The following is a 26,247-nucleotide window of genomic DNA, read 5'->3' as shown; positions in this document are numbered from 1 at the left end:
AACTAGAAATATTCTTAATCACTTCTCGAAATTTGCCACTAGAGCTAGAACTAGGCCTACTCAACTTTATTAAACGTCGCAACTAGAACTTGAACTACTCACTTTCAAAACTCGACAAGAACTACTCAACTTGTTGAAATTTGCAACTGGAACTAGAACTACTCACTTTTCAAAACTTGCAACCGGAACTAAAACTACTCGCTTTTCAAAAGTCACTGGAACTAGAACTGCTCAATTTTCCAAATGCACAACTAGAACTAGAACTACTGAAGAACAGTAGTGAGTTGGCCGTCAGCCAGTGTTGTGATGACTCGAGTCGCGTTTTTTTGGTGACTTGACTTTAGTCAATTTTGTGTCGACTCGACTTGTACTCGAGTCATCGTGCGTGACTCAAACCAAGTCATATGACTCGAGACTAGGGCAGCCAAGACAGACATTTCGTTGTAACTTCGAAGAATAGTGAAGTTCCACACGATTTGTATTTCGTCTATCAGTCCTGATACTATAAAAATAGGGCCAGAAACTGTTAGGACTGAGGAAATTTATGATATTATGAATGTGAGCCATTCTACATCACTCTAGCCATTTTTGAAAAAAGTGGGTTAAACCAGATTTAACTGAAAACCGAACAGTGAACATATTGACTTGGACTTGACTCGAGTCATAACACTATGACCCGGACTCGACCCTCTACAGCTGACTTGGACTCGGTGGTGAATTGAAAATGACTCGAGTCAATACTATAAAAGTGAGATTGACTTGTGACTTGGTTACAACCCTGCTGCCAGCTAACTAGATTGGTAGTCTGTACTAGTCGAATGACGCCATCTTGTTGTCCAGAGTTCCAAGCGCTTTGTCAAGAACATCGAACGCGCGATGATGGACGTTCGCGACCTTTGTGAAGACGCCAAAAAGAAGAAATAATAACCCTCTGTGTTTTAGACGATCAGTAGGATATATTTCATGCCGAATACGTATTTTTATCAGACATCCACACGTAGTAACAAGAACCTCACACCGGAGATGAGCGGATTTACTATATTCAAGTCCAAATAGTGGGAGTGTCATGTCCAAGTTCAGGGCTACTCAACTATTTTAGGTCCACGAAAGTTTAAAATTTGTTCAAGTCCGTTGTAACACTCATGAAATAATTTATAGTCGCACAAATGTAATGAGCGATATGTATTTATCGCCCCAGTTGAGTAGCACTGTCCTAGGTAAAGTCCAGCTTGAACAAGCCACGCAAAATCAAGTGTGATTTGATTCTGCATTTAGTGGCAAACTTCGAGTTGTGTATATGAGTAGGCCTATCATAGTAGTATGAATGATGTGGAAAGTTCAGATATCCGCCCAAAATCGCCAAATCCGTTTTTTCTACCGAATCCATGCTCATCTCTGCTTCACACACATGTTTTCTTGCTCTACGTCATCCTGTCTTGGCGTCAGTCGTTCGTCTTCTTGCCGTCCTGATCATTTCTGCTTGGTCGAGTTGTTTCGATCGGTTTTATGGCGTGTGGTAAAGAGTTTGTTATCGTATGCTGGTGGTCTCTTTCTAAGAAAAGCGTACTCGTGGTTGTTTGAAGCTTTGAAATATACTGCAAGTGTGGTGAATGGTTGTGTTGTATTGAAGAACGGGAGCGGTCATTATGATATAAGGTAGTAATCACCGCAGAACATCTTTGACTGACGAGGCTCTGAATCTGATAAGAGCATGTACGAACACTACACTTGTACAGTCGTACAGTGGATGAAAAGAAATGAGGTACTAGCAATGAAAATGGAATGATCTGATATCAGTTCAATTCAAAAACAGCAGCGCGCATTACAGCGAGTGACTTATCACGTACCAAGAGGAGTATTTAAAAACTAAAATATCCAGTATTGAAACATTGAAGTTGCAACTTTAACGTACCCTATCAAAGGTCTAGAATATTCCATATACTACTACGGTAGTCAAATCCATGTTTTCATCACATTCAACTCCAGAGAGAGAGAGTTCATGTATTCGGCTGGGCAAAATGCAAAACACATCAAAGTGTACTGTAAACCGAACCAGGCCATAGCGAAGTACTCCGCGCATTAGCCCAATATGAACGTAACAAAACAACATCCCTACCAAAATAATAATCAAGGTCTAACTGGGTGTCTTAATTCAAAGATGAATAATTCTTTGGGCCGATAGCAGACGATATAGATAATATTAGGATCTTGGTTGTTTTCACACCCTATTTAGCGTCCACTTGCAACGTAATAATTTTATTTATTACACGAGCTTTCGGAGCTTCAACACCTGAAGAAGGAGCGGAGCTCCGAAAGCTCGTGTAATAAATAAAATTATTACGTTGCAAGTGGACGCTAAATAGGGTGTGAAAACAACCAAGATCCTAATATTAATTCAAAGACTACTCCAAGTCGTTTCGATACCTTCCTATCTTTTCAATGCATCGCAATCTTGTGGAGTACTGATCTGAGAAATTGTTGATAATAAACGAACTGTGTCAAATAAACGGGCTCAGTAACCATATCATAGTACAATATTTTGAGATAGGTGATGTGAAAGAAGCGACCGCGGGACAGTACTAATGAAAGTTCATACTCTCTGAAAATTCGCGCGAAAATTGATAGCTACCAAAAATTCTAAAGTCATGACTCCGTCCGTTAATCCGCCCAAAATTTTCTACGTTATAGATATCAGTGGTACCAATAAATACATGCCGGTTCGCTGCTCACAGTCACGCATCAACTATCACCGGTGGCATGATCTTGTAAACAATTTTCAAGGCGTTCCCGTAGCTATGTTGCTAATATTTAGCATTTGTTTTTGATTTTATTCCGTTATATTCGTACCATTTTGTCGTGCCATGTCATCGCATCTGTAACTGGCTGCTACATTGTCACATTTATTCACCTAGACCGAGATGTGGAGTGTATTAGACTAGTTATTTAATACGATTTGTGCAGTCGAGTTTTTGAAACTTGTGATATAGTACAACTTTACGATGGTCAGCTGGGGAATTTTGTGCATCGGAATCGCGTCAATATTCCTCCTGTTCAATTTGACTGTATCAGGTAAGAACAAACCATTGGCCCTATCATTTTGGATCAAATAAACTTTTCGTGTGGAAACAAAATGAGAACCTTGAAATTAGATCGGCAGCGTAATGTGACTCTTCCTATTTACGCCGAATGTATTGCCTGGATGTTAGAAAATACACGCTCAGGCTCAGCTATGGTGATCTGTGTAATCACATATTCAGAGCATTTAAAGGCCAATGGTTGCAGTATATCTCTGCCCATGCCAGTTGCAGTTGCCCCTTCCTTGATAGTTGATATGTGATGGTTCAATACCTTTTGACTGTTTTGTATTAAAGCGTATTATCTACTAGTAATACGAATTAATAAACTGATAATATTAATATCAAGTGATTGGTCAATCTTAGATAGGGAAGAATCACACGCTGTGGAAGATCTCGCAGTGCGAGAGCCTGGTATCGAAGTTCCCACCATGCATGCTACCGGTTCACCGTGATTGGTTACTGGAATTAATCAAATGTAAACATTTTGCAGCTTCGCTGAGGCTATATTCGGAATTATTTTGCGGCAGCGACTGTAGGATTTCCAGCAATTCAAAAGTTATGTTCCAGAGGGCAAAATTTACTGAATTTGGTCTTGATCAAAAGATACTGTCGCACTGATTCCGAAAATAGAAATGAAATGGTTGGGGGATATTCATGTCAGGGCACCCTAACTTGGACCCTAACCCACTACCAATCCTAATATCCCCTCCTCCAACCCTAATATCCCCCTCCCCAAACCCTAATATTCCCCTCCCCCAACCCTAATGTCCTTCCTCCCCTAACCATAATCTTGGGATACCCTAACCCCACTACCAACCCTAATATCCCCATCCTCCAACCCTAATATCCCCCAACCCTAATGCCCCCCAACCCCAATGTCCCCCTCCCCAAACTATAATATCTCGCCTTCCCAACCCTGATGCCCCACCCCCAACCTACAGTTGCAATAACGAGCAGACCACGCGTGGTTGATATGTGAGTGTCACCTGCGCTTACGCAATCGGTGATCACGTGATCTAATCACGCCGTGGCTGCGTGATTTACACATGCCCTGACCTCCGTACAATATCGACAAATCACTTGATAATAATATTATTAGTTTAATAGTTCGTATTAATAGTTGTTAATACGCTTCAATACAAAATTTCCCTAGGACCGAATTCACCGAGGGCCGGCACCGGAAACCTTTTGAACAGTTATGAGATTGTTAATAACTATTGAATCTTCAAAATGCGCAACTAGAACTAGAACTATAGAACTACTCGCGATACTAAAACTATAGAACTGTCCACCATTCGAAACCCACTATAGAAATAATAGAACTGCTCATTTTCCAAAATCTGCAGCTAGAACTAGAACTACCAACTTTTCAATATTAGAACCACTCGCTTTACAAAATTCGCAACTAGAACTACTCAAAAAAGTCTGACAGTTAAGACGCCAATGCTCCCTCTAATTTATCACGAGTCTGCGCGCACTCACCAACTCACTGCGCGGCCCCTTGGACAACAGTGCGTAACGACTAAAAAAAGGTCATCACTTTGGATTTTCTGTACGCAGCTTAGATTTTCTGTGCGCAGAGACCGTGTCAACACTGCGAAATTGCGTTCGTGCGCAGCTTGGAGGGAACACTGGTCAAGGCATAGGCCCATTGACGCAAAATCTCCTATTGTTTACTGCACTGAACCGAAAGCATAATGAAATTGAGGATGAAAAGTGTTTGCTTTAATAACGAGAGAATTTGTTGTTTTTCAGATGCCTCTTTTCATTGTGACCCTGAACATGGGAGGTTCCAGTGTCCTGACGGACGTTGCATTACAACCGCTCAAGTGTGCGATTTCCGTCATGACTGCCGCGATTCGGCCGATGAAAAAAATTGCAGTGAGTGACTATTCATAAGTAGCAGACTTGGACAACTGAAAACTTTTTCAAATTACATTAAAATTAGAATTATGGCCACACTGTTTTTTTCCAAATTAGATTAGAATGATAGCTACACTGTTTCTTCCAAATTGGACTAGCATTAAAATGATACCTACACACTGTACAGTACACAGTACTACACAAAACAAATTTGACTCAATTCCAACCTGTAGTAATGATGACTCGAAGGTAGCAATGGCTGCATGGACATCACACAGGAGAACACCGCTTTCTCGACTCACGCCAAACAACGACACCGTGCTTTCTAGTTGTTCTACAACTAAGTGATTTTTTAATGTGCAATTAGAACTGGAAGTACGGTATTAGAAAAAAACAGTAGACAGTTGACCGTGAACCAACTAGATAGATAGTTTGTACAAGTCTTGTCTGATTTTCCTTCCAGCCTTGAAAGAATGCGACGAAACCATTCAATTTCGCTGCCAAAACGGAAAATGCATCCACAAAGAGTGGACATGCGACAAGGCCAACGACTGCTTCGACAACTCAGACGAAAATGAAACTATGTGCGGTGAGTAAGGCGCGTCAAAATCGAGTACGTGAGACATTCGATTCTGAATCGAGTATTAGAATTCAAGTATAACTCATTACTTGGGCGATTTCTTTTGACATGTCAAAAAAAGTCAAAATTTTGTTCAAATTGTAGCGGTAGATCAAAAAATGTCAAAATTGTTTACAAAGTCAAGATTTTTTTGCAACCCGCATTTCGTTTGTTTCGTAGATTTTGCACTGCTGGTGAGCTTATCATTTGACATATTACAGCTTGTAGCCTACTTTATATGCCTGCCGTTGTAGACGGCCCACTGTCTACTCATTATGAAGCATAAATGGCCAAATGAAACAAATAGGTTGACATGGTGTTCTGAAGTAAGACCGTGTGAGCATTGCATGGTTCTCATATCAAGAAGCGCACAATGAAAAATTGTGATGAAGACATCATTGTCAGAATGAAGCAACACAGTTTGTCACCATCAGTGTACGCACAACTTCATTGTTGTCAGCCAACAACTGCTGCTTTTGAACGTTCTTTCTCCATTATTGGCAAGCTACTTAGTAAGGACAGACACTTTCTACCCGAGAATGTAGGAAAGTATCTTTCGTTGTAGCCTACTACAACAAATGATAATTAATTCTACCATAATACGTGATGCATCTACTGGAATGCTTCATAGGGCCAGATTTCGTTTTTTTCATACAAAAATTTGTCAGTCGTGTGCGAGTCTCACTGTTTTTAAATGTTCATGTTCAGTCTTGAGTTCAAGTCATGTTCAACTCGTTGTTACAACTTGGGTGAAGCAAATCATTCATAATATACATATAAAAAGACAGTTTCTGGCCCGATTTTGCTCAGCAGGCGCGTGGCCAGCCGAAAAATAAGGGAGGGTTTGAAATAAAAAGGGACGGGTATCGATTTTTTTCGAATTTACTGATATAGCATCAATTTATTAAGGTAATGTTAATGCGTAAATGACGATGATACAATCTCCTCGCGTTCACGAACTTACGCATATGATAAGCTTGCCAACGAGTCCGGAAGTGCTGTCGATTAGCGAGTCCCCGATCTCTCGCGAGCAATTGAAAACGCACTTATCAACGCCTATTTTGTGGCCTCGATGTCGATTTGAGCAAGTCAAATGTCCGAGTTGTTATAGAATCTGTTCTATAATGGCACCGATTTCAGGTGGTTTAATTTCAAACCTTTCCCATCTTTCATAACTCAAGCCTTGACACACATCTTCTGATGGTTATGTTCAAGTATTAGCGGAATCCATTATGTATGTAGGGTGCATGTTTGCGCTTTGCGGATATTCGATGTTCAGTTTCGCGATGTCACTCTTTAATCAGCATACACTTCACGGCATTGTCTCCAAGCCATCGAGAGATAGAAGCCAAAGCATGCTAATGATGAAGTTAGGCTAGGGATGATATCTTTCGTATCAGGCCTATTGCAGATGCGATTGCGTAGGCCAACCGATGATATCGTGCGCACCAGGCAAAACAGATGCGATTGTGCAGGCCGTCAATGGTATGATGCGTACCGGGCCTATCGCAGATGCGATTCTTCAAGACCTGATTTTGCAATAATTTCAGCGGGAGATTGCGTCGCATTACATTGTGCGTGCACAGATGAATCTCGCTAATTTTCAACAGGCCTATTGCTAATTGGCCGCTCGCAACACTGATCATACGGCTTATTGAATTGCAACCAAGTATTAGCATCAGAACGGTCATTTCAAAAGGATGGGGTTTCGCGCTTCAAAAGGCGAGGTTTTCGACCCCCGAAACCCCCCTCTCTGGCTACGCGCCTGAGCTCAAGTCATGTACCATGGTCGACTCGTGTACACAAAGTGACTAAAGCTTCTTAAACATGAAAAACGAACATGAAAAACGACTCGAGTCGAGTCACCAAAAAATTGCGAGTCGAATTAAATTTCATGATGAACTCTGTTCCAGCATCCAGAGGATACTGCACGAATGAGAATTACCTTTGCAAGAGATCAAACACTTGCATTCTTAAAGAGTTCAAATGCGACGGAGAGTTTGATTGTGATGGAGGGGAGGATGAGGAAGATTGTCCGCCGGTGAGTAGATACATTTGATGACTCACGAGTACAAGTAGAAGTGACATGTCAAGATTACTTCAGTAGAAAAAAGAGTTCGGCAAATGGAAATAGTCCGACCGATCAGATTTTGAGCCGATACCGTTAAGACTAATATTCAGAATAATATGCATCTAGCTAACGGCACATTTTCATAACTGCAGAGCATTTACTTGAACAGCTTTAGAACCATTGCTGTGCGTGGTCATGTAATAAGCTAGACTGCGTCCGGACACTTGTAATCAGAGTTGGTCACTAACAAAATACTTCTACTCTTTGAGAGTAGCCGACGCAAGTAGGTCTTCCCTAACTGCCCTGATTTCTCAAAGTGGTTACGTTTTGATACTAAATTCTACTTCTGGACACCTGTAAGGAGAGGTGTTGGAATTTTGGAAACTACTTTTTCGGAGTAGTCAATTAGAATTTGCGTACTGACACTAATAATCAGGGTTGTAATGACTCGAGTCGCGATTTTCTGATGACTTGACTTGACTCGAGTCATTTTCTCAAAATACGGGAATGACTCGACTCGAGTCAATCTGCGTATTGACTCGACTTGGAATCAATGACTCGAACCAAGTCATGTGACTCGAGACTCAGACGGCCGAGACTGACATTTCATTGTCATTTAAAGAGTAGTAAAGTAGCCACACTATTGGGAATTGTCTATTGGTACTGGTACTTGAAAATAGACCAGAAACTGGTAAAAGTGAGGAAATTTAGTATAAATGCGAACCATTCGATATCACCAAACAGAGTTATAAAAAGTGGGTTTAACAAGACTTTAACTGGAAACTGAGCAGTCAACACAATCACTTGGACTCGGACTCTCAAGGCATAATACCATATCTATGCTAGCTGACTCGACTCGGTGGTGAATTGAAATTGACTCGAGTCAAAAGTATAAAAGTGAGATTGACTTGGGACTCGGTTACAACCCTGTTAAATATTCGAGTGGGTATGATTTAGTGCTGAGATCATAAAGTTAGCTGATCCGTGCGAAATGCTAATCATGTGATTAAAATCTGCTAATCGGGACGCATTTTAGGCGGAGATCATGAAGAGATGTCGTTGATTGTCTGATTGTTTAATGAAGCCATTGCCTAGACGACGGTCATTATCGGATATATTTGCGCGTAGGAATGTTGCGCATATGCGGTGTTCGCAGTCTTTATAGATAACCAGTTATCTCCATATTACTGTTACACGCTAGTTTTACATGCCATGAGTTTTTTTGTCATTCAAAGATAATTTCGTATCTATAACTAGTTATCTGTAGTTTGTTCCGGTTTGTTATGTCATGAGGTTAAAACTGACTTTATGCGCTCCAATCAACTGGTTATCGACAATCCAACTTTATGATCTCCGTCTTAGACTGTTGCTATTTGACAGTTTTCAGTGTTTTGGACAAAATTAGGCCTAGAATCACACTTGCACAAACTACAGGATTTTCAGAATTGGCAACTAGAACTACTCGCTTTTTAAGATTCGCGACTGGAAACGGATCTACTCAAAACACTGTTAGTTTGTTGACCTTCAACTAACTAAATAGGTAGTTTGTATAAGTCCGCCTAGAATACCTACTCACCCTCCCTACTTATTTTTTACTTACGCTGAAATCACCATTTCAAATCATAATAGTAGGATTTTACGACACTATTTCTACTTGAGTGCCAAAGATGACCACTTTCACCTGACATCTCTACCTGTAGGCGATAAGACATAGAGGAATATTCCCAGTCTAGCGGCCATAGATTATTGTGATGTCATGAAAATTGCCAATATTTTTTAACTCTGATTGCCGATACCGATATTTCTTTCAAACTGTGATATCGCAGTGTTTATAAAAGTAGAATACTTTACCACTGTACTTTTTTGCAATGCAGCCGACTTGCACTGGGGATGAGAAATTATGCAAGAATGCAAAAGAATGTCAGGATAAGGAATACTTCTGCGACGGTGACCTGGATTGCGCCGACGGTTCTGACGAGGAGAATTGCATGATTTGCGAAGGTATGCCCTCCCCCCCCCCAGACCTTAGACAACTAGATTACTTTCATTGTCTCGTTGGATCGAAATACAAGTTTGGTGTACAGACAATTCACTGATTCTAATTTGTTCAACCACAATTCTAATCTCATTCTGAAAACTACTGTATAGCTATAAGTCTAATCTTATTTTGAAAAACTGTACAGCTAAAATTCGAATTCAAATCTCATTTGAAAAATTTGTGCAGTGTGTGCGTTCTAATTTCGATCTAATTTGAAAAAAAAATGCAGCTATAATTCTAATTATTGTCTAATTTTGAGCAAACATGCAGCTATCATTCTAATCTAATTTGGAAAAAACTGTGTAGCTATAACGTCTAATTGTAATCTGATTTGGAAAATATTGAATAGCTATCATTCTAATCTAATTTGGAGAAAATTGTGCAAAAAATGGCTTCAACAAGACCTTAACTCGAAACAAAACAGTCGCCACAGTAACTTGGCTCGGTGATATCGATAGTTTCACATTCCTAATATACTGCTTTTCCTCACTTTTAGCAGTTTCCGGAAGCAATTTCAAGTACGAGTTCTGACAGACGAAATAATAATAGCGTGATAACTTCACTATTCTTCGAAATTACAATGAAATGGATGTCTTGGTAGACCCAGTCTCGAGTCATATGACTTGGTCCGAGTCGTGGGCAATGACTTGAGTACAGGTCAAGTCAATACACAAATTGACTCGAGTCGAGTCATTTTTCATTTTTAAGACCGTGACTGGAGTCAAGTCCAGTCACCAAAAAATCGCGAGTCGAGTCATGACTCGAATCATTTACCACCCTGTTAGCTATAAATTTTAATCTCATTGGGAAAAAACATGTAACTGAAATTTTTCTAGATTCCCGACTCTTTTGACCCCACAGCCCCCCTGGCCCTTTGATTGAACGGCCGATCATTTGCAGATACCCAATTCAAGTGTGCGGACGAATCGAAATGCATCAACGCCGTGGATCGATGTGACACGCTGAGAGATTGCATTGACGGCAGTGACGAGGAGGATTGCCCCTCGGATCATGTGAACAGGTGGGTTGAAATGGTCTGCGTTTGTAATCCAGTAGAAGCAAAGCAATATAAGGAATTTGTACTCAATTTCAAGTAAATGTAGAAATTGTCAAAACGTCAAAATTTCGTCAACGGGGGGAGTACAGAATAAAGGATTTTGAAAGTGTATGTCGTTTCGAAAAGTACATTTATGCGAGGAGAGGCGGCTACTTTCAAATTTGCGAGATGCTGGAAAAACGACATACGTACGGACTTCTGGATTGTTGAATCTCTCTTTTTGCAGATGCAACGAGGGTTATTTTCCTTGCAAGTCTACTGGGATTTGCCTCCCCGATATCTACCAATGCAACGGCAGATCGGACTGTTCCGACAAGTCAGACGAGATTGGATGCGGTGCGTCTGGGGTTCTCTCTCTTTTGCCAAACTGCCTTCCTTTTAACATGTTTGGAACTGGTATCGCGACTCAAATATTGTAACAATCGACAATAGCAATCATGGGCGCCGAGTTTCGGGGTGGCGCCGCCACCCCACACAAAATGCTTGAACGCCCAAATAAATTGTAATCCGTCATTAGTAATCAAAAAGTCAAAGGTCCTCGTTTAAGACGTCAATTTCGACACGCGTGCGCTGGAAAACGCCATCTCTCGACCAGACTAGCCAATTCTCGTTCTCCTTCTCTAAATTAATTTGTATTTTCGCCCATATTCGTTAACGAAATAATTCTTGTGTAGTCTTTTTATTCTGAGCGCGAAATTTGGCTGTGTTTGTGTATGCCTGCGAATTGAAAGACATTTCTGCGCACTGCGCATATTCATTACTCTAACAAGGCTTCGCCAATGTTTATCGTGAAATGCATCAATGCAACTTGAACGCGGTTATAATGAGCAAACAATGTCAGACTCGGAACCCCATTGTGCTGTACGCAAGTTTCGAATTACTGATTCTTGCCTGCTTTGTACACTCGTATTCCGGTGATGTCAATTGCGAGTGTTTGATTCGTTATTAATACTGCGCGTTGTGCGGTGCACGGCGTTGAATTACATTGTCAAATATTGATGTAACACAAGATTATCGGTGGTGCAAATTCTGAATTTATTTGATTAGTTTGAACGGGAACCTTCTGCGTTCCAATAATCTTGATTGCTGGACGGACTCTATCGGGAATGTGGATTTCTATTGATAAGGTCGTGGCATGCGCCCATATTGCTCTTGCTGCAATGACACCTGGATAATTAAAATCACACCATTTCACGATCAAATTCCACTGGCTGATTGGGGCCTACGTGGGCTGATAATAATCAGTGCGTTGTCGGTATTGAAACCCTATGTGCGTAGCCAAGGAGCTTCTCATTTAAAACTAGAAATACAATGTTTCTGAAATGCCAATTTACTAATTAGTATTGTCGGTGCTGCGCACTGCAAATTAGCGAGAATCATTTGTATTCGAAATGGATCATTGACATCTGATGTGCGCTATCGTCGCTGGTTTGATTTAGCGCGTCCGCATGCAGGCCTGCACGCTATAATCGCTGGCCTGAACCAGAATTGGACAACTAGATAATTCTAGTTCAAGTCTGGTCAGGGGTGATCGTTTATTTAATATGAATATATTATTTGATCATTTTGTGTTGCAAATCAACCCCATTTTTTGTACCGATCAAATTTTTTTCTGAACCATATATTATTTTTTAATTTGAATTTTTGCGATGGTGGGAATATTCTCTTTTTTGACAGATTCAATAAAAAGTGATTGCCCGGCCGGAGAGAAGCTGTGTGGTAATCAGCGTCAATGCGTTAACGTGACGTCGTGGTGCGATGGGGCTCGGGATTGCTTTGATAAGTCCGACGAGTCAGAATGCCCCAGTGAGTATCGGGGCCTTTGTTACCTGCTATTAGAAACCGACTAATAAAGCCGTTCAGTAGCCACTTCACGGATATATTCTGTCAATATTCAAATGACATAGCGATGTGGCTTGAGGCGCATTTTCAAAACTTCAGAGCATTCATTTGGGTAGATTTACATTAGGGTTGTGCAAAAATAACCTATATCTTCAAATTTTGCTGGCTATTCGAAAGAAATTGTTAGGTTGTCTAAAAAACGCTGTACACCAAATTTATCTCAATTCCAACCAGTAGAAGCGAAGCTCTTAGAGTTTGAAATTTAAAATATTAATTATTTTAATTTAAAAATTATAATGTCAACCCCATGGAGTTGTTAAATTGTTTAAAAATAACTATGCACACTAAATTTGACCCAATTCCAACCGGCAGAAGCGAATTTATTGGAGTACAAAATTTTGCATTTAAAAAAAATAGCATTTACTTTACGGTGGCAAATTCTTCAATTATTCATGATAGCTCTACCCGCCATAAACACTATGATGTGAAATCCTCAATTTTGAACATCAATAAGTTGACTTCTACTGGTTGGAATTGAGCTAAATTTGGTGTGTTTTTAGCCAACATAAGAACCTAACCCTAGTTTACATCCATTGCTATGTTCAGACACGAAATAAAATAGAAAGGCTGCATCTGTATTCTGCACACTTTTAAGCCTGTTTATCAGTTGAATAGTACATTCACATTGATATAACCCGAATATTTGCTGGTGTCACTCGTCAGGGGTGATTGTCAGCAACTAGTAGAGATTTCAAAATAACTTTATATAAAAACAGTTTTATCACAAAATATGACGTCATATTTTTCACAGACAATGTGCCAGACCCTTCGTGCAGTCACAAAACCCATTTTCGATGCAAATCAGGAACTTGTATCCACGAGAGTCAGCTTTGCAACATCATTAAAGACTGCAAAGATGGGAGTGACGAACCTCTCTTATGCAGTAAGTTGATACATTTTGCGCTATTCCACACAAAAATGGGGATTTAGATCAGTGTTGCAACCAAATCCGAGGATCCGAGTCGCAAGTCAATTTGACTTTTATAGTTTTGACTCGAGTCAAGTCGAGTCATTTTCAATTCACCGCCGAGTCAAGTCCAAGTCAGGGAGCAGAGGGTCGCATCATAGTGATGAGTGGGGCGATTTTTTTTTTAACCTAAAAACGGAAAATTTTGACCTAGTTAGTTTGGCCTGAAAAAAACTTTTTTGCCTCAAAAACTGACAAATTTTTACATGAGGAAACTTTAATTTAACGAAATCTGGCCCTATGAAGAATTCCGATAGTTACATGACGCATTATGGTAGAAAAAAGAATTTGTGGCTCAACAAAAGATGCTTTCCTACATTCTCGGGCAGAAAGTGTCTGTCCTTACTAAGTAGATTGCCAAGAATGGAGAAAGAACGTTCAACAACAGCAGTTGTTCGCTGACAACACTGAAGTTGTGAATGCACTTCTGGTGACAAACCGTGTTGCTTCATTCTGGTAATGGTGTCTACATCACAATTTTTCATCATGCGCTTCTTGATATAAAAACCAATGCACAACGCCGTCTTGCTTCTGTTAGGACATTGCGGTACATTGAGCATAACACCATGTCAACCTATTTGTTTCATTTGAATGTTTATGATTCACAATGAGCAGGCAATGGGCCGTCTACAACGGGAGGCCTATAAAGTAGGCTACAAGCTGTAAAATGTCAAATGATAAGTTCACCGTCAGTGCAAAATCCAAGATACAAACGAAATGCAGGTTGCAAAAAAGTTTCAACTTTGTAAAAAATTTTGACATTTTTTTACCTTGCTCTACAATTTTGGGATCAGTGCCCTGAAAAAGGTCGACAAACACTGATTATGATTTTGTGTTCAGGCCAGAACGAATGCGAATTTGCAAACGGGAATTGCTCGCACGTGTGCACAGATTTGAAAATCGGGTTCAAATGTTCGTGTCCGCCAGGTTGGAGACTCAAGGACGATGGATTTGCGTGCGAAGGTTATTTTGAATAATATTTTGCTACTGAAATAACCCGAATATTTTCGTCTGACGCTCGTCAGGTCAGGGGCAATCGTCAGCAACTAGTAGAGAATTGTATGTCGATAATTTTATCATATCACTGGTATGGAAAAATTGAATAATCGAAAGATTTGGCTCAATGTACTATTTTAGAGTATACACGAAATCTAAAAAAAATATCTATGAACAGTAGTGCCATCAGTTTGCTTCCATGATTTGAATTTTTTATCTCGGCAACCGCATAGTTGGTGATACGACTGTTGATGTACAAAGTTCTTCTGTAATCCAAACTGTTTGAAGACACTTTTGTGGGCACAGAACTTCAATATACAATTTAATGATATAATGATATTGAAATAAATCCCAACATCTTCAGTTGACAGGGGTAATCATCAGCAACTAGCAGAGAATTGGAAAGAACTTCGCATATCAACAATCATATCACCAGGTATGACGTCACTGGTGTTTAAATTTGAATAATCGAGGCAAACGGATATACGTTAATAGTACATTAAGCCATCTGTTTGCTTCGATTATTTTTTTTTTGCCAGTATAACGTCATATTAGGTGATACGATTGTTGATATACATGTTCTTCCTGATTCTCTATTAGTTGCTGACGTTTAACCCTGACGAGTGTCAGTTGAAAATATTTGGGTTTATCTTGATATCAGTATATTATTCTATTGTATATGGGTGTTCTGTACCTCCAAGATTGATTTTGGAGGTTTTCCTCTGTGAAGCGTGGAATTTTCTTTGCTTTTCAGACATTGACGAATGTGAGACAATCGACGACACTTGCGAATATAAATGCGTCAACGTTGAAGGCTCTTATCGTTGTCTGAATTCGAGTCGTTCGCCGGCCGTTAACATAATCGTCGCAGACCGTAACAAGATCGACAAACTGACGTTGCAACAGTGAGTCGTGATTTGTCCTAATGTCAGACTTGTACTTGTAAACTACCAATCTTGTTGGTTGACGGTAAACTAACTGCTGGTTTTTTGAGTAGTTCTAGTTCTAGTTGCATGTTTATAAAAATGAGTCGTTCCAGGTCTAGTTGCGAATTTCGGAATAGTTCTAGTTGTGCATTTAATAGAAAAATAGTTGTCAAAAACCAGAAAACATGTGTCATCGTTTCTCGTGAATCGTGATGCCCGTCCTTTTGAAATGCCTTCATCTAATTCGCAATTCAATAATTCGTATTATCAGTGCTAAGTTGCTTCGGAATTGAATCAGGTTAGTTGTGTTTTAGTTGCTGCGGATTTTAAAGGTCGCGAGTTTTGAAAAATGCGTAGTTCTAGTTGCGCATTTTAAAAATCCAGTAGTTGCACAAGTCTGCGTAAGTACGTCAAACTGAAAACCTTTGTTTTCTCAGCCATCAGCTGTCAATCCCTGTCCTGACCAACGTGACGGTCATTTCAATCGCTGTGGACGTCGAGAATCGATTTATTTTCTGGTCGGACCCAAAAAGCGAAACCATCTCGAGGTGAGAATGAAGGGCCGGGCCGGTGGTTCCAAATGTTTTTCAGCACGTGGCCAGAATATCTAGTTGTCCAGTAATACTAAGTAGTGGGGAATGCCAATAATCTGTTTCTAATCTAATTTGAGAAATGTTTCTGCGCTCTCACACCAACACGATCTCGTTTCTGCTTTACCTGAAACGCTATAGAAGAACTGTATAGCGTGAAACGAGCCAAGCTCGGGGTACAGACATTTGCCATTCTCGTGCTTGTGGGAATGAACTGAGCTTGATTTTTGGTGTATTTCTTTTTAATTTGCAATTTTTGTGAATTCAAGTCATTCAAATTGTAGTCTAATTTGGAAAATCTATAAAAAACACTTTTTTCTCTCCTTTTTCAGAACAAAGTTATCAAACCCTTCAGAGCAGGAAGTCCTCCTCAGCGGGGACGTCGTGGAGAACCCGATGAGCCTGGCGTACGATTGGGTGCACCAACTTTTGTTCTGGGTCGACACCTCCCCGTCGTCTGTGTCCGTGATGTCGACACAAAAACCGTACTCACCGAAAACGCTGATCAAGTCGAGTCAGGCTGCGATTTCGTCCATTGCCGTGCACCCTCCCAACGGGTATGTGTCTGTTTGTCTGGTGTCGTGTTGACGCCCACAGCAGTTATCTGAAACGTTTCTGACTCTAGTTGATAAGACATTGAAGTTTTATTACTGCTCACCAGAGATGGTCAGTAGGGTTGTTCAAAAATAACTTTTTCGTTCAAATTTTGGTACGGTGTACTTCTCTATGGAATGGTTAGGTTGCTTCAAAAAAAAATCGCTGTACACCTAATTTGGCTTCCAACCAGTAAAAGCGAAGTTATTGGAGTTCAAAATTTAGGATTTGAAATAATAGTATTTACGGTGGACAGTTCGATATTAAGAATTTGCCATCATAAAGACTATTTTTTTCAAATCGAAAGCTTTTTACTCTGATAAAGTTGCTTCTCCTGGTTGAAATAGAGCCGAAACTTATCAATCTCATAGGGTTGACAGAGACAGTGAAATTTTGCACAGCCCTACCGATAACACGACCGATATTTCTGCAGGTTCTTGTTTGTCGGATATGAGCTTTCGCGGGCCAGCGTTTCGGGGAGGTTGGACCGTTGTGGTATGGACGGCCAGGACTGCAGCACTCTGATTGACAAAATGATTTCGGTGCCTATAGACATCACAGTCGGTATGTACCAACCGGAGATGGCAGATTGAATGTTGTCAAATCTTGTTTTGAGAATCAAGTTCTGAATTAATTTTGCATCGTGTGTTGAACCTGAGAGATTGTCGTATCTTTTGAATCTCGTCCGAATATATTGGGGTTATCGGTTTTATCAATATCGACTCAAATAATGCCATCAGTCGAGCTCTGATCTTTTCATACCCAAGTTCAAATCCTGTACTGACTGTAAAAAAGGTTACATCAAAATGTCCAACCTTCAAAATAATCTTAATTCCGTATCTGGCCAAAATCATCAAATCTGTTCTATTTCAAATTCAAATCCTCTGCTCTGTACACACGCGGTCTAAAATTGCGTCAATTTTTCCCAGATCACGAACGCAATCTCCTTTTCTGGATCGACGAGCAATTGAGGATTCTGGTCGTGAGTTATTTGGACGGAAGCCAACGTCGGGACATCGACATCGCGACACACCGGCCCAGGTCGCTGGCCGTATTTTCTAACCGAGGTAAACCAAAAAAATGGAAAATATGCAGCTTTTCAAATTAGATTGGAGTTGGAATTACTGAATTGGCAAAAACTTGGAAATTGAATTCAGTAGAAAGAAACACAACAAAAATCTAGTTCCGTTGATATCAAATCAGAGATGAGTCTTATAAGTATGAGAATGACAAATGTCTGTGCAGCAACCTTCACTCATTTCGCACGATGCAGCTCTCCTGCAGCAGTTTTAGGAAAAGCATAAATTCGAGTTAACATGATTGCATGGAAACATGTTACCAATCATTTTACGATTAGAATAAGAATAACGGCATTTTTCTCTAATTAGATTAATTAGCCAACTGCGGTAATCTAGTGGTCAAAGTCTGATTCCGTGTACAGTGTACTTTGTGGACGACGTGTCTCGCGGAATTATTTCCATCGACCGAAAAGGCGGCAACGTCAAAGTTTTCAAGGAGCATTTAAGTCTGAACACAGACCTGGCGATCTACGAGAAAACCTCCCAAAAAGCAGGTTCGTTCCCCATTCTGTATTAAGACACTTTGATGAATAGAGACAGATTTATTTCGTCACTGAACGAGGTCAAAAAAAACATGCGAACACAAAGCAATGCTTTGTCAGTATTTGGTACCAGTGACGTGATCGTGAATAGTGCCCTGCCGATTATCGGTTTTTCGATAATACCAGCCGATGTCACACTTGAAATAGCGATGTTGGAGGTAAGGTAAAAAAAAATCGGCGCTTTTTGTCACATCACAGCATGTTAGAAGGGGGTCAGAACTATAATCTGTGACACACCGGGAATATTGATCTATTTCTTATAGCTTGCCATTGATGCATCCTTTCTAGTTTATTTCATGTCTGAGCTTCGAAATGGCTGTGAAGCTGTAGTTTTTGAAATGCGCCTTACGTTAGATGCAATTTTTTTTAAATATCGGCTGAATATATCAGTTATCGGTATTGGTAGTGCTGTAATGATGACGATCTCCATGTGAAACGGGACAAGATCAGATGGTTGTTCACATATCATAAAAACCATACAGGGATACATGATTTTTATAGAACTTGATTGATATATGATAATGTGGTGATTCGCAGGAGAGAATCAATGCGCGGATCGTTGCGACGGGCTCTGCCTGCCTACTGCCAGTCAAGTCGCATTCAAGGGACACTCCTGCGTATGCCCGGACGGGTTTTTCATCTCGAAAACAAACAGCTGCTTCGCAAGTGAGTTGAAATGTTTCATTTTCGTCTGTCGCACCGACTCGGTATCTCGCACGAAACTATGAGAGGCTTGAATTCAATTTCCTGCAATTCATTGCAATGATGTAGGTTTTCCGATTCATTGGTAGAGCCTGACCGATTATTGGTTTGCTGGTAACACCGAGTCAACATCACACTTTGAAACTAATATCAACCATTAGAGGAAAAAAATATTGTCAATTTTTTTGACGTAGGGAGAGACCTATGATCTTCGACTGCCAGACTGCGCTGGCTTACAAGCGTCCAGACTCCAAATACAGCATTCCTAGTTTATTTCACGTCTGAGCACAGCAATCACTGTAAAGCTATTCAAATAAATGCTCTGAAGTTTTGGAGATGCGATTTAAGCTAGATGCGGTATCTTTTGAATACTGGCTGAATAGTGAGAGTGCTCGTTTTATCTATATCGGCTAAAAAATCGGATAATCGGTCTGGCTTTATTCCTAGGTGCCTGTTTTTGATTCGAAATTTTCGTTACTGTTTTCTCGTTGATAACAATGTCTGCATGATGATCGCGGTTGTGCTTAATCTGTGCAATGAATCGCGGAGCATGTCAGCAACAAATCTAATCACTAACAGTATGGGTGAGGTACAGAACTTCCATATCTACAGCTGAATTCATAAGGGCTGTTCAAAAATAAATTTTTTCTTTAAATTTTGCTGCTGGCTACTTGATAAAATTGTTAGGCTGCTGGGAAACGCTGCACACCAAATTTGGCTCAATTCCAACCTGTAGAAGCATTGCTATATGAGAGGAAAGTTTTGGATTCATTATATAAAAATGAAAACAAATTCAAATGTTATTGGATACCTTCTGAAATTGTTTTTCTAGAAAAACAGTTTATGTTAAATTAGGATCATTTCCAGCCGGTGGAAGCGAAAATACTGCAGTAGAAAATTTTGGATTTAAAAAAATAGTATTTTTGGTGTCAAATGCTTGCATTATTTATTATAAATCCAGGCACTTGGAACACTATTTTGTTACATCCAAAATTTTTCACTGGTTGGAATTGAGCCAAATTTTACATGCATCGTTTTTGTCGGCAAACCAACAATTCCGGTAGCCAGTAAAAATGTGAATTTTTTGTTTTATTCAATAAATCCATAGCTTTCTTCTCATATAGCAAGCTCCTACAGGTTGGAATTGAGCCAAATTTGGTGAACAGTGCCTTTTTTTAGGCAACCTAACAATTTTATCGAGTAGCCAGTAAAATTTGAAAGAAAAAGAAATTTTAGAACATTCATATTGAATTTCACTCGGACATTGTGTCGTCTAACATCATCAACAACGGAAAAATCTCGCGAGACAATCTTCTGTGATTGAAATCTCGCGACATTGAGTCTTGCTCGTGGTTCTACACTGATTTTTAAAGCCCGTTGTTTTGTAACAGTAGCTCCGATTGTGCCCGAACTACCTCCAATAATTTATCCAAGTAAGGTCTTTCTTTTGCGCATGGGTGTATGTGTGTCGCATGGGTTTGTTTGTAGATGCAAAGAAATTGTGTTGCGGTTATGTCTAGGGCTGGGCACTGGGATTTGAGTCGCGTAATGAGTGATGATTTTCTCTAGCACTGAAATATACGTTCCTTGCCAATAAGTGTCAATTAATCAACCAGAATGGATAGTTTTGATGCTGTTTTCCACTGTGGAAGGCTACAAAACTAACGCACATTAGTGATGATCAACCCACAGCATTATAACAAAGTGCAATGAAATGGTACTTTTGAAAAATACCAAATTATCTTTAATGTGATGTAGACCTGGCATTATATTCTTCGCGGTCGCATAAAAGATGCATGATTGAACTTTGCAAATCATTCATACTGTTGTGATGTCATCATGATCAATTTCCGAATCGAATCGCTAAGACGCTCGATTTTGCCCAGCTCTAGTTATGTGCTTTCTGTGAATCTGACAAAAACTGTTTTTAAGACCCGACCAAGAAACCAACCACTGTGGCAGCCACAACAGTAACGAGCCCGGCCACCCAACAGACCGCGACGTCGTCATCTGCGATTTTGATAGTCGGAGTCATTTGTGAGTAACTCTAGATTACTAGTTTTGCGTGGGGCAAAAGAAGCATTCTATTTATCCTATAATTTGTGAAAGGAGCGCAAAATGTAATGAAACACGTCGTAATTGATAGCTACTGTCGTGCTGATTAAGAAAATGTAAATTCAAATCTGGTCAGTGCACTGGAACCACCCCGAAATCGTGCTTAACACCTGAAATCTATATTTTTCCGGCATCAAATCTATGAACAAAGGAACAAATAGAAGTAACGCCATCATTTTTCTACCGAATTAGCAGTCGCCTTTTCAATACATGTCCAAATACTATAAGCAGGAGCAGAAAATGAAGATCTGAAAAGTACGCGAGTAGTTTGAAAAAGCAGCGTCGTTGCGCCGCAACACAATCGCCTATTGTGGCACTCCCATTGTTTACGACAATGTCGATTTTAGACTTTGAGGGTGATTTCATTGTAATTGCAGTGCCCGGAGCAGATTTTCATTTATATTTTTGGAATCGGCGCGGCAGTAGCTCGCGATCGAGATCACTTTTGTTCAATTTTCCGTTTGGGTCGTCAGCTATAGGATTTCCGATAATGCTGGTTTTTCCCTGCGCAGCGGTGGACATTATTACGTATTCAAACATGACAACTGGAGCTGTGTAAATATCTATTGCAGAGTTGGGGAACTAGAAAATTTTTCACTCTAAATCGTCTAATTAGATTATGAGAATTATATAGTCTGATATTTTGCGCAGCTTCCGTGGCGATCCTGGTCTGCGTGACTTGGCTGCTGGTTCGTTTCAAGCGTCAGCGGACCGCTCGAATGAGCATGAATTTCAACAACCCTATCTACAAAAAGATGAACGGCCGTCTCAGCAGCGAGTCGACACCTACAGGTCTGATTTGTAAATGAGTAATGCCAGGGTAGTAACCAAGTCACAAGGTTCCGAGTCACAAATCAATCTCACTTTTATAGTTTCGACTCTAGTCAAGTCGAGTCATTATCAATTCACCACCGAGTCAAGTCCGAGTTCAAGTTCGTGCTTAGAGGGTCGAGTCCGCGTGTTGTGACTCGAGTCAGGGTCCAAGTCATTGTGCTCACTGAACAGTTTTGCGTTTCATCCGGTTCAACCCACTTTTTTCAACTCTGCTCGAGTGATATAGAACGGCTCGCATTCATAATATCGTCATTTTCCTCAGTTTTAACAGTTTCTGGCCCTATTTTCCAAGTATCAGGACTGATAGACGAAATACCACTCATGTGGTGACTTTACTATTCTTCGAAGTTACAATGGAATGTCTGTCTTGGTCGTCCTAGTTACGTGTCATATGACTTGTACAATGACTCGAGTACACGTCAATTCAATACACAAATTGACTCGAGTGGAGTCATTTTACTCGTATGAAGAAATGACTCGAGTCAGGTCGAATCTCCAAAAAATCATGTCTCGAGTCATTCCAACCCTGGAGTAAGTAAGAGTGTGTTTATCAGCGATAACTATATTTCCGGTACTATCTCCACTGTGGAAGACTGTAAACCACGATGAGTTGTATATCACAGCATATGAAACATGTAGTCCAAAGCTATGCACGTTACTGGAAATGACATATCTGTGAAGTCGTGATCAACCCACAGCATTGTCACAAAGTGCAATGAAATAGGTATGGTCGATAAAATACCAAATTATTTATAATGTGATGTAGAAGTGACATTATATTGTTTGTGGTCGTATGAAAGGTACATATTTGAAATTTCCACATCGATCACACTGTTGTGTTGTGATAATGAGCGATACCGGTACTAAATTATGCCCAGCCCCAAAATGAGAGAGAATGTACGCTCTGTTTTAATGAATGCTACTTTTTACAGACGAGAGTCCGACGACCAGTTCCGGCAGCCTGAGCAAAAACTCTACGGCGGCTTTGATGTTGAACGAGGAGGGTCCAGATATGCGGGACCCGCCCACCTTCACCGGGGTCGTCGACAGCGCCAGATATGAGAAGGTGTCAAAGTTGAATATATTCTTTCTATTCAAGCAGTAGTAGTAATGTAAAGGACATGTCAAAATAGTAGAGTAGAAGTAGATATGAATATTTGAAAAATAATCACGCAAGTAATTTCTACGAGTTGTTCGCTATCACGAATATCAACTTTATACTCGTTGATTAGCTCTAGTTAATGAGATAGGTTATGATACCAAAATTTGACCATGCAAAGTGCACATTGCACAAACACTATAGCGGGATTGCGTATCCTCCTATGCAAGGAACAAATCGTATTTCATGTTGACTTTTAAGTTTAAAACATCTATACTAAAAACATAATTTAATGAATTTATTGACCTAATGTAATCCAATAGCTGTTGAAGTCAATCAGACATCTGTGGTAGATCAAAGTAGTCAACAAGTTATTTGAACTCTGGCTGTATGTCGCATGCAGAAACCCTTACGAAAGACAGCACGTGAACGTCAGTTAAATTGGAACGCGGTCTTATCTTGTTGATGCTCATGGTGAAAAATGTTTGTACCCAAATGCATGTAGGCCCGAACAGAACGAGTAGTTTCATGACCGCCTTTCTCAGGTTGGCAAACTTGGATTCATTCTGTGATCCATAAAATTTGTCGATACTTTCAGAATATTATTTCACTTTTAGGGCAGAAACTCTCTGCGGGCCGCTCAAAATCCCATATTGCTATATTTGCCACTTCGTAAATTATTGTAGGCTGCTATTAATGTTTTTATCGTTGCCAACTTCCTACACTAACGACTCATTTCTTGCAGCTGCCAAATCACGACAACGACAGAAACGATTTATACGAGAGCATCGAAGATGGCTGAGTTGCGTTTTTTTTCTTCACCAGCAGTGTTTTTGATATCAGAGTAATTTCAATTGTCCTATGCGAAACACTTTTTAATTTGCTGCATTTTTAGAATACTCGTGTAATTGTGAGCTCTCGCGTCTAGAGGTATCCCATGATGCAGAGTTTGTGTTGTCTGTAATTTCGCCTTTTCTACTTACGAGCACGACGTGTCTGGCTGTTATTCGCGATGTCTGACAACTTGTACCAGAAAACTTCTCAAAATATGTGTGTGGTGCGCAAATCCTATTTCTTCTTCATCCTTTCACGGCAATTTTGTGAATTGTAAACAATTCGTGGTGCAGAACTTGAAAATGACTGTTAATAGACTATTCATCTCAATATATTTCAATATATTCTTCAAAGCTGACGACAATCAATCGATGCAGGGGTTCCCAGCCTTCGGGTCATGAGCCTTTTTCCTGGGACCATGACAGAATTTTCAACAATTCACCATCACTAAGCCTACTCCTCTATCGCAAAGAGCCTTTTGGAGGTACAAAACTGGAATATACAATCGAAAAGTATATTCATATTGAAATGAACCTGAATAATTTTGGCTGACACTCGGCACGATTACAAAAAAAATTCCGAAAAATACTAGTATAGCAATAAGCTACCCGTTGATCTTGCATCTACAAGCTTGACTATCACATTAACTGAACTGGTAATAACTAATCACTTTACTACTAATGTATATTGTGTATTGAATTTATGTCATTGTATTATTGTAACTACTGGTTACTGTGTAAATCAGTTGTTTACTTAAAATACAGCTTCTTAATTTTTTTAAATTTTCAACGGGTATGGTGGTGTAAAAAACGTTGGGAACCCCTGATGTAAAGAAATATGTACAGATGAATATTCCATTATATTATGATTCTAATTGTCAAAAGGATATGTTTGGCCAGGAGATCAGACACCTGTCGCCGTATAATTACGTTGTAATTACGTGTATGCTTTATGGCTTTGTCGTCTTTATGCAAGAAGAATTGTGTTTCGGCGAAGTGTCACCGCCCAACCTCAACTCGTTGGTCACGTAGCCTATAGTTCCGGAGAATGAACTACAAAGCATCCCAACGCATCCTCGCACTCAATACCCTTACAACTGTTACCTTACCTTTGGCTACCGAGTAGTTCCGTTCAACGGGTACGCTTTGCTTAATGTGATGTTGTCAATTTGAAATTGTGTATCTTTTTGTGGCCTCATTTTTTGTTTTCTGTCGTTTCAACTATCGGTTCGAATTTTGTGACTTGGAAATATTCGAGATCTATTTCTTTGATATTGTGATGTCAAATGCAAGCGTGAGACGAAGTTGTGAGACTTGGAAAGCCCGCTGTCTTCCTGTCATGGCGAATTGCTTCTCCGCGACTGCATTTCCCTTATTACTACTAGGCTGAGGCAACAAACACAGTCTTGATATTATTGTTCGTCACTATACCAAGTTTGAAATTCGAGACTAGTTTTCGGTATCAGGTATCAAGATATAGATATGAACCCGGCCCGGGATCGAACCCACAACCTACCGATCAAGAAGCCGGTAGCGCGTTATGGTCACACCATCATCCATCGCAGACAGGTCGACGGTATAGCCCGCAAAATAACGCTGTGCAAGTGTGTTGAGATACTTGACGAAAATAATCCCCAATAAATCAAACATCAGGGTTACCATATTTTGGAATCCGGAAAGGAGAACACTTTTTACAAATCATAAAGTCAGATTACAGGACTAGAAAACTGCTGATTCTAAAATTTGTACTATAAATATTGTGTTGACTAAAAAAAGGTCATCCTTCCGAGTCGACTCCCGTATTGCCCACTTTTTACGTAGTTTACCAGTAAACTCGGCTGATGTGGTGTTGATTCAAAAAAGGGTCATTTTGTTGTCCTGCTCCGGATGACCCGTTCTTAGATCCGCTTTACATATTTCACGTCATTAATGTCGATTTCTAGCTGTCAAAACTACATACAGGAGGGCTGATTTGCGAAAAGTAAGGCATTTTCTGAAAGAGGACATAATATCATAGCCTTTTTGTAAAGGCTATGATAATATGGTAACCCTATCAAGCATGCTCGTATGTGACATTATAACAGTCAGATGGCAATATTGCGTTTAATGTTTTAATTATAAACGTGTGCTGCGAATGCCCCTCCAGAGTCCAGGGGCGGGCCGGATATATGAAAATTTAGCACTTGGCGGGCCGGATTGTTGAATCGACACATAATTCTCCCATTTATCCACATATAGGCCTACAAGGTGTAAATCGTATTTAATGAATGTATGTTAGCGACAGCAATGTCACTTCAAAGCCATTTCTCGCCCATAATGACGAAGCCAATGTGGATTCGAGAA

The 26,247-nt window shown here is 40.1% G+C and overlaps 4 protein-coding genes across 11 annotated transcripts in view; 2 read left to right on the top strand and 2 right to left on the bottom strand.

The window, feature by feature from the left end:
* Positions 1 to 1,611, top strand: part of LOC145453424 (carnitine O-palmitoyltransferase 1, liver isoform-like) — a 76,524-nt gene extending 74,913 nt beyond the window's left edge. For all 4 annotated transcript variants that reach the window (XM_080331406.1, XM_080331405.1, XM_080331407.1 and 1 more), the window contains one exon: positions 841 to 1,611. In XM_080331406.1, the coding sequence (XP_080187532.1) occupies positions 841 to 924 (84 nt within the window). In that variant the 3' untranslated portion in view covers positions 925 to 1,611. The remainder of the gene's footprint in view (positions 1 to 840) is intronic.
* LOC145453438 (histone H2A.V) overlaps positions 1 to 26,247 on the bottom strand; it is a 215,225-nt gene that overhangs the window by 59,400 nt on the left and 129,578 nt on the right. The gene's annotated exons all lie outside the window — the stretch shown is intronic.
* Positions 1 to 26,247, bottom strand: part of LOC145453428 (cleavage and polyadenylation specificity factor subunit 5-like) — a 181,578-nt gene that overhangs the window by 26,091 nt on the left and 129,240 nt on the right. The gene's annotated exons all lie outside the window — the stretch shown is intronic.
* LOC145453738 (uncharacterized) lies at positions 2,830 to 25,176 on the top strand. 2 transcript variants are annotated; one of them, XM_080331719.1, is made up of 22 exons: positions 2,830 to 3,069; positions 4,833 to 4,958; positions 5,404 to 5,529; positions 7,473 to 7,600; positions 9,505 to 9,631; positions 10,569 to 10,689; positions 10,952 to 11,061; positions 12,403 to 12,531; positions 13,379 to 13,510; positions 14,435 to 14,557; positions 15,345 to 15,495; positions 15,954 to 16,064; positions 16,439 to 16,663; positions 17,134 to 17,264; positions 17,630 to 17,767; positions 18,142 to 18,273; positions 18,859 to 18,987; positions 20,415 to 20,456; positions 20,956 to 21,060; positions 21,790 to 21,930; positions 22,905 to 23,038; positions 23,817 to 25,176. In XM_080331719.1, exons 1-22 carry the CDS (start codon positions 3,000 to 3,002, stop codon positions 23,871 to 23,873), a joined length of 2,688 nt encoding a protein of 895 aa, XP_080187845.1. In that variant the 5' UTR covers positions 2,830 to 2,999; the 3' UTR covers positions 23,874 to 25,176. The 2 variants fall into 2 exon arrangements, with proteins under 2 accessions (XP_080187845.1, XP_080187846.1); XM_080331720.1 differs by lacking the exon at positions 20,415 to 20,456 and having other exon boundaries at positions 2,838 to 3,069.

The sequence above is a fragment of the Botryllus schlosseri genome, chromosome 13, assembly GCF_051294905.1.
Source record: "Botryllus schlosseri isolate E-star chromosome 13, Bs_hap1, whole genome shotgun sequence".
NCBI lineage: Eukaryota > Metazoa > Chordata > Ascidiacea > Stolidobranchia > Styelidae > Botryllus > Botryllus schlosseri.
This window is presented reverse-complemented; position numbering and strand designations above follow the sequence as displayed.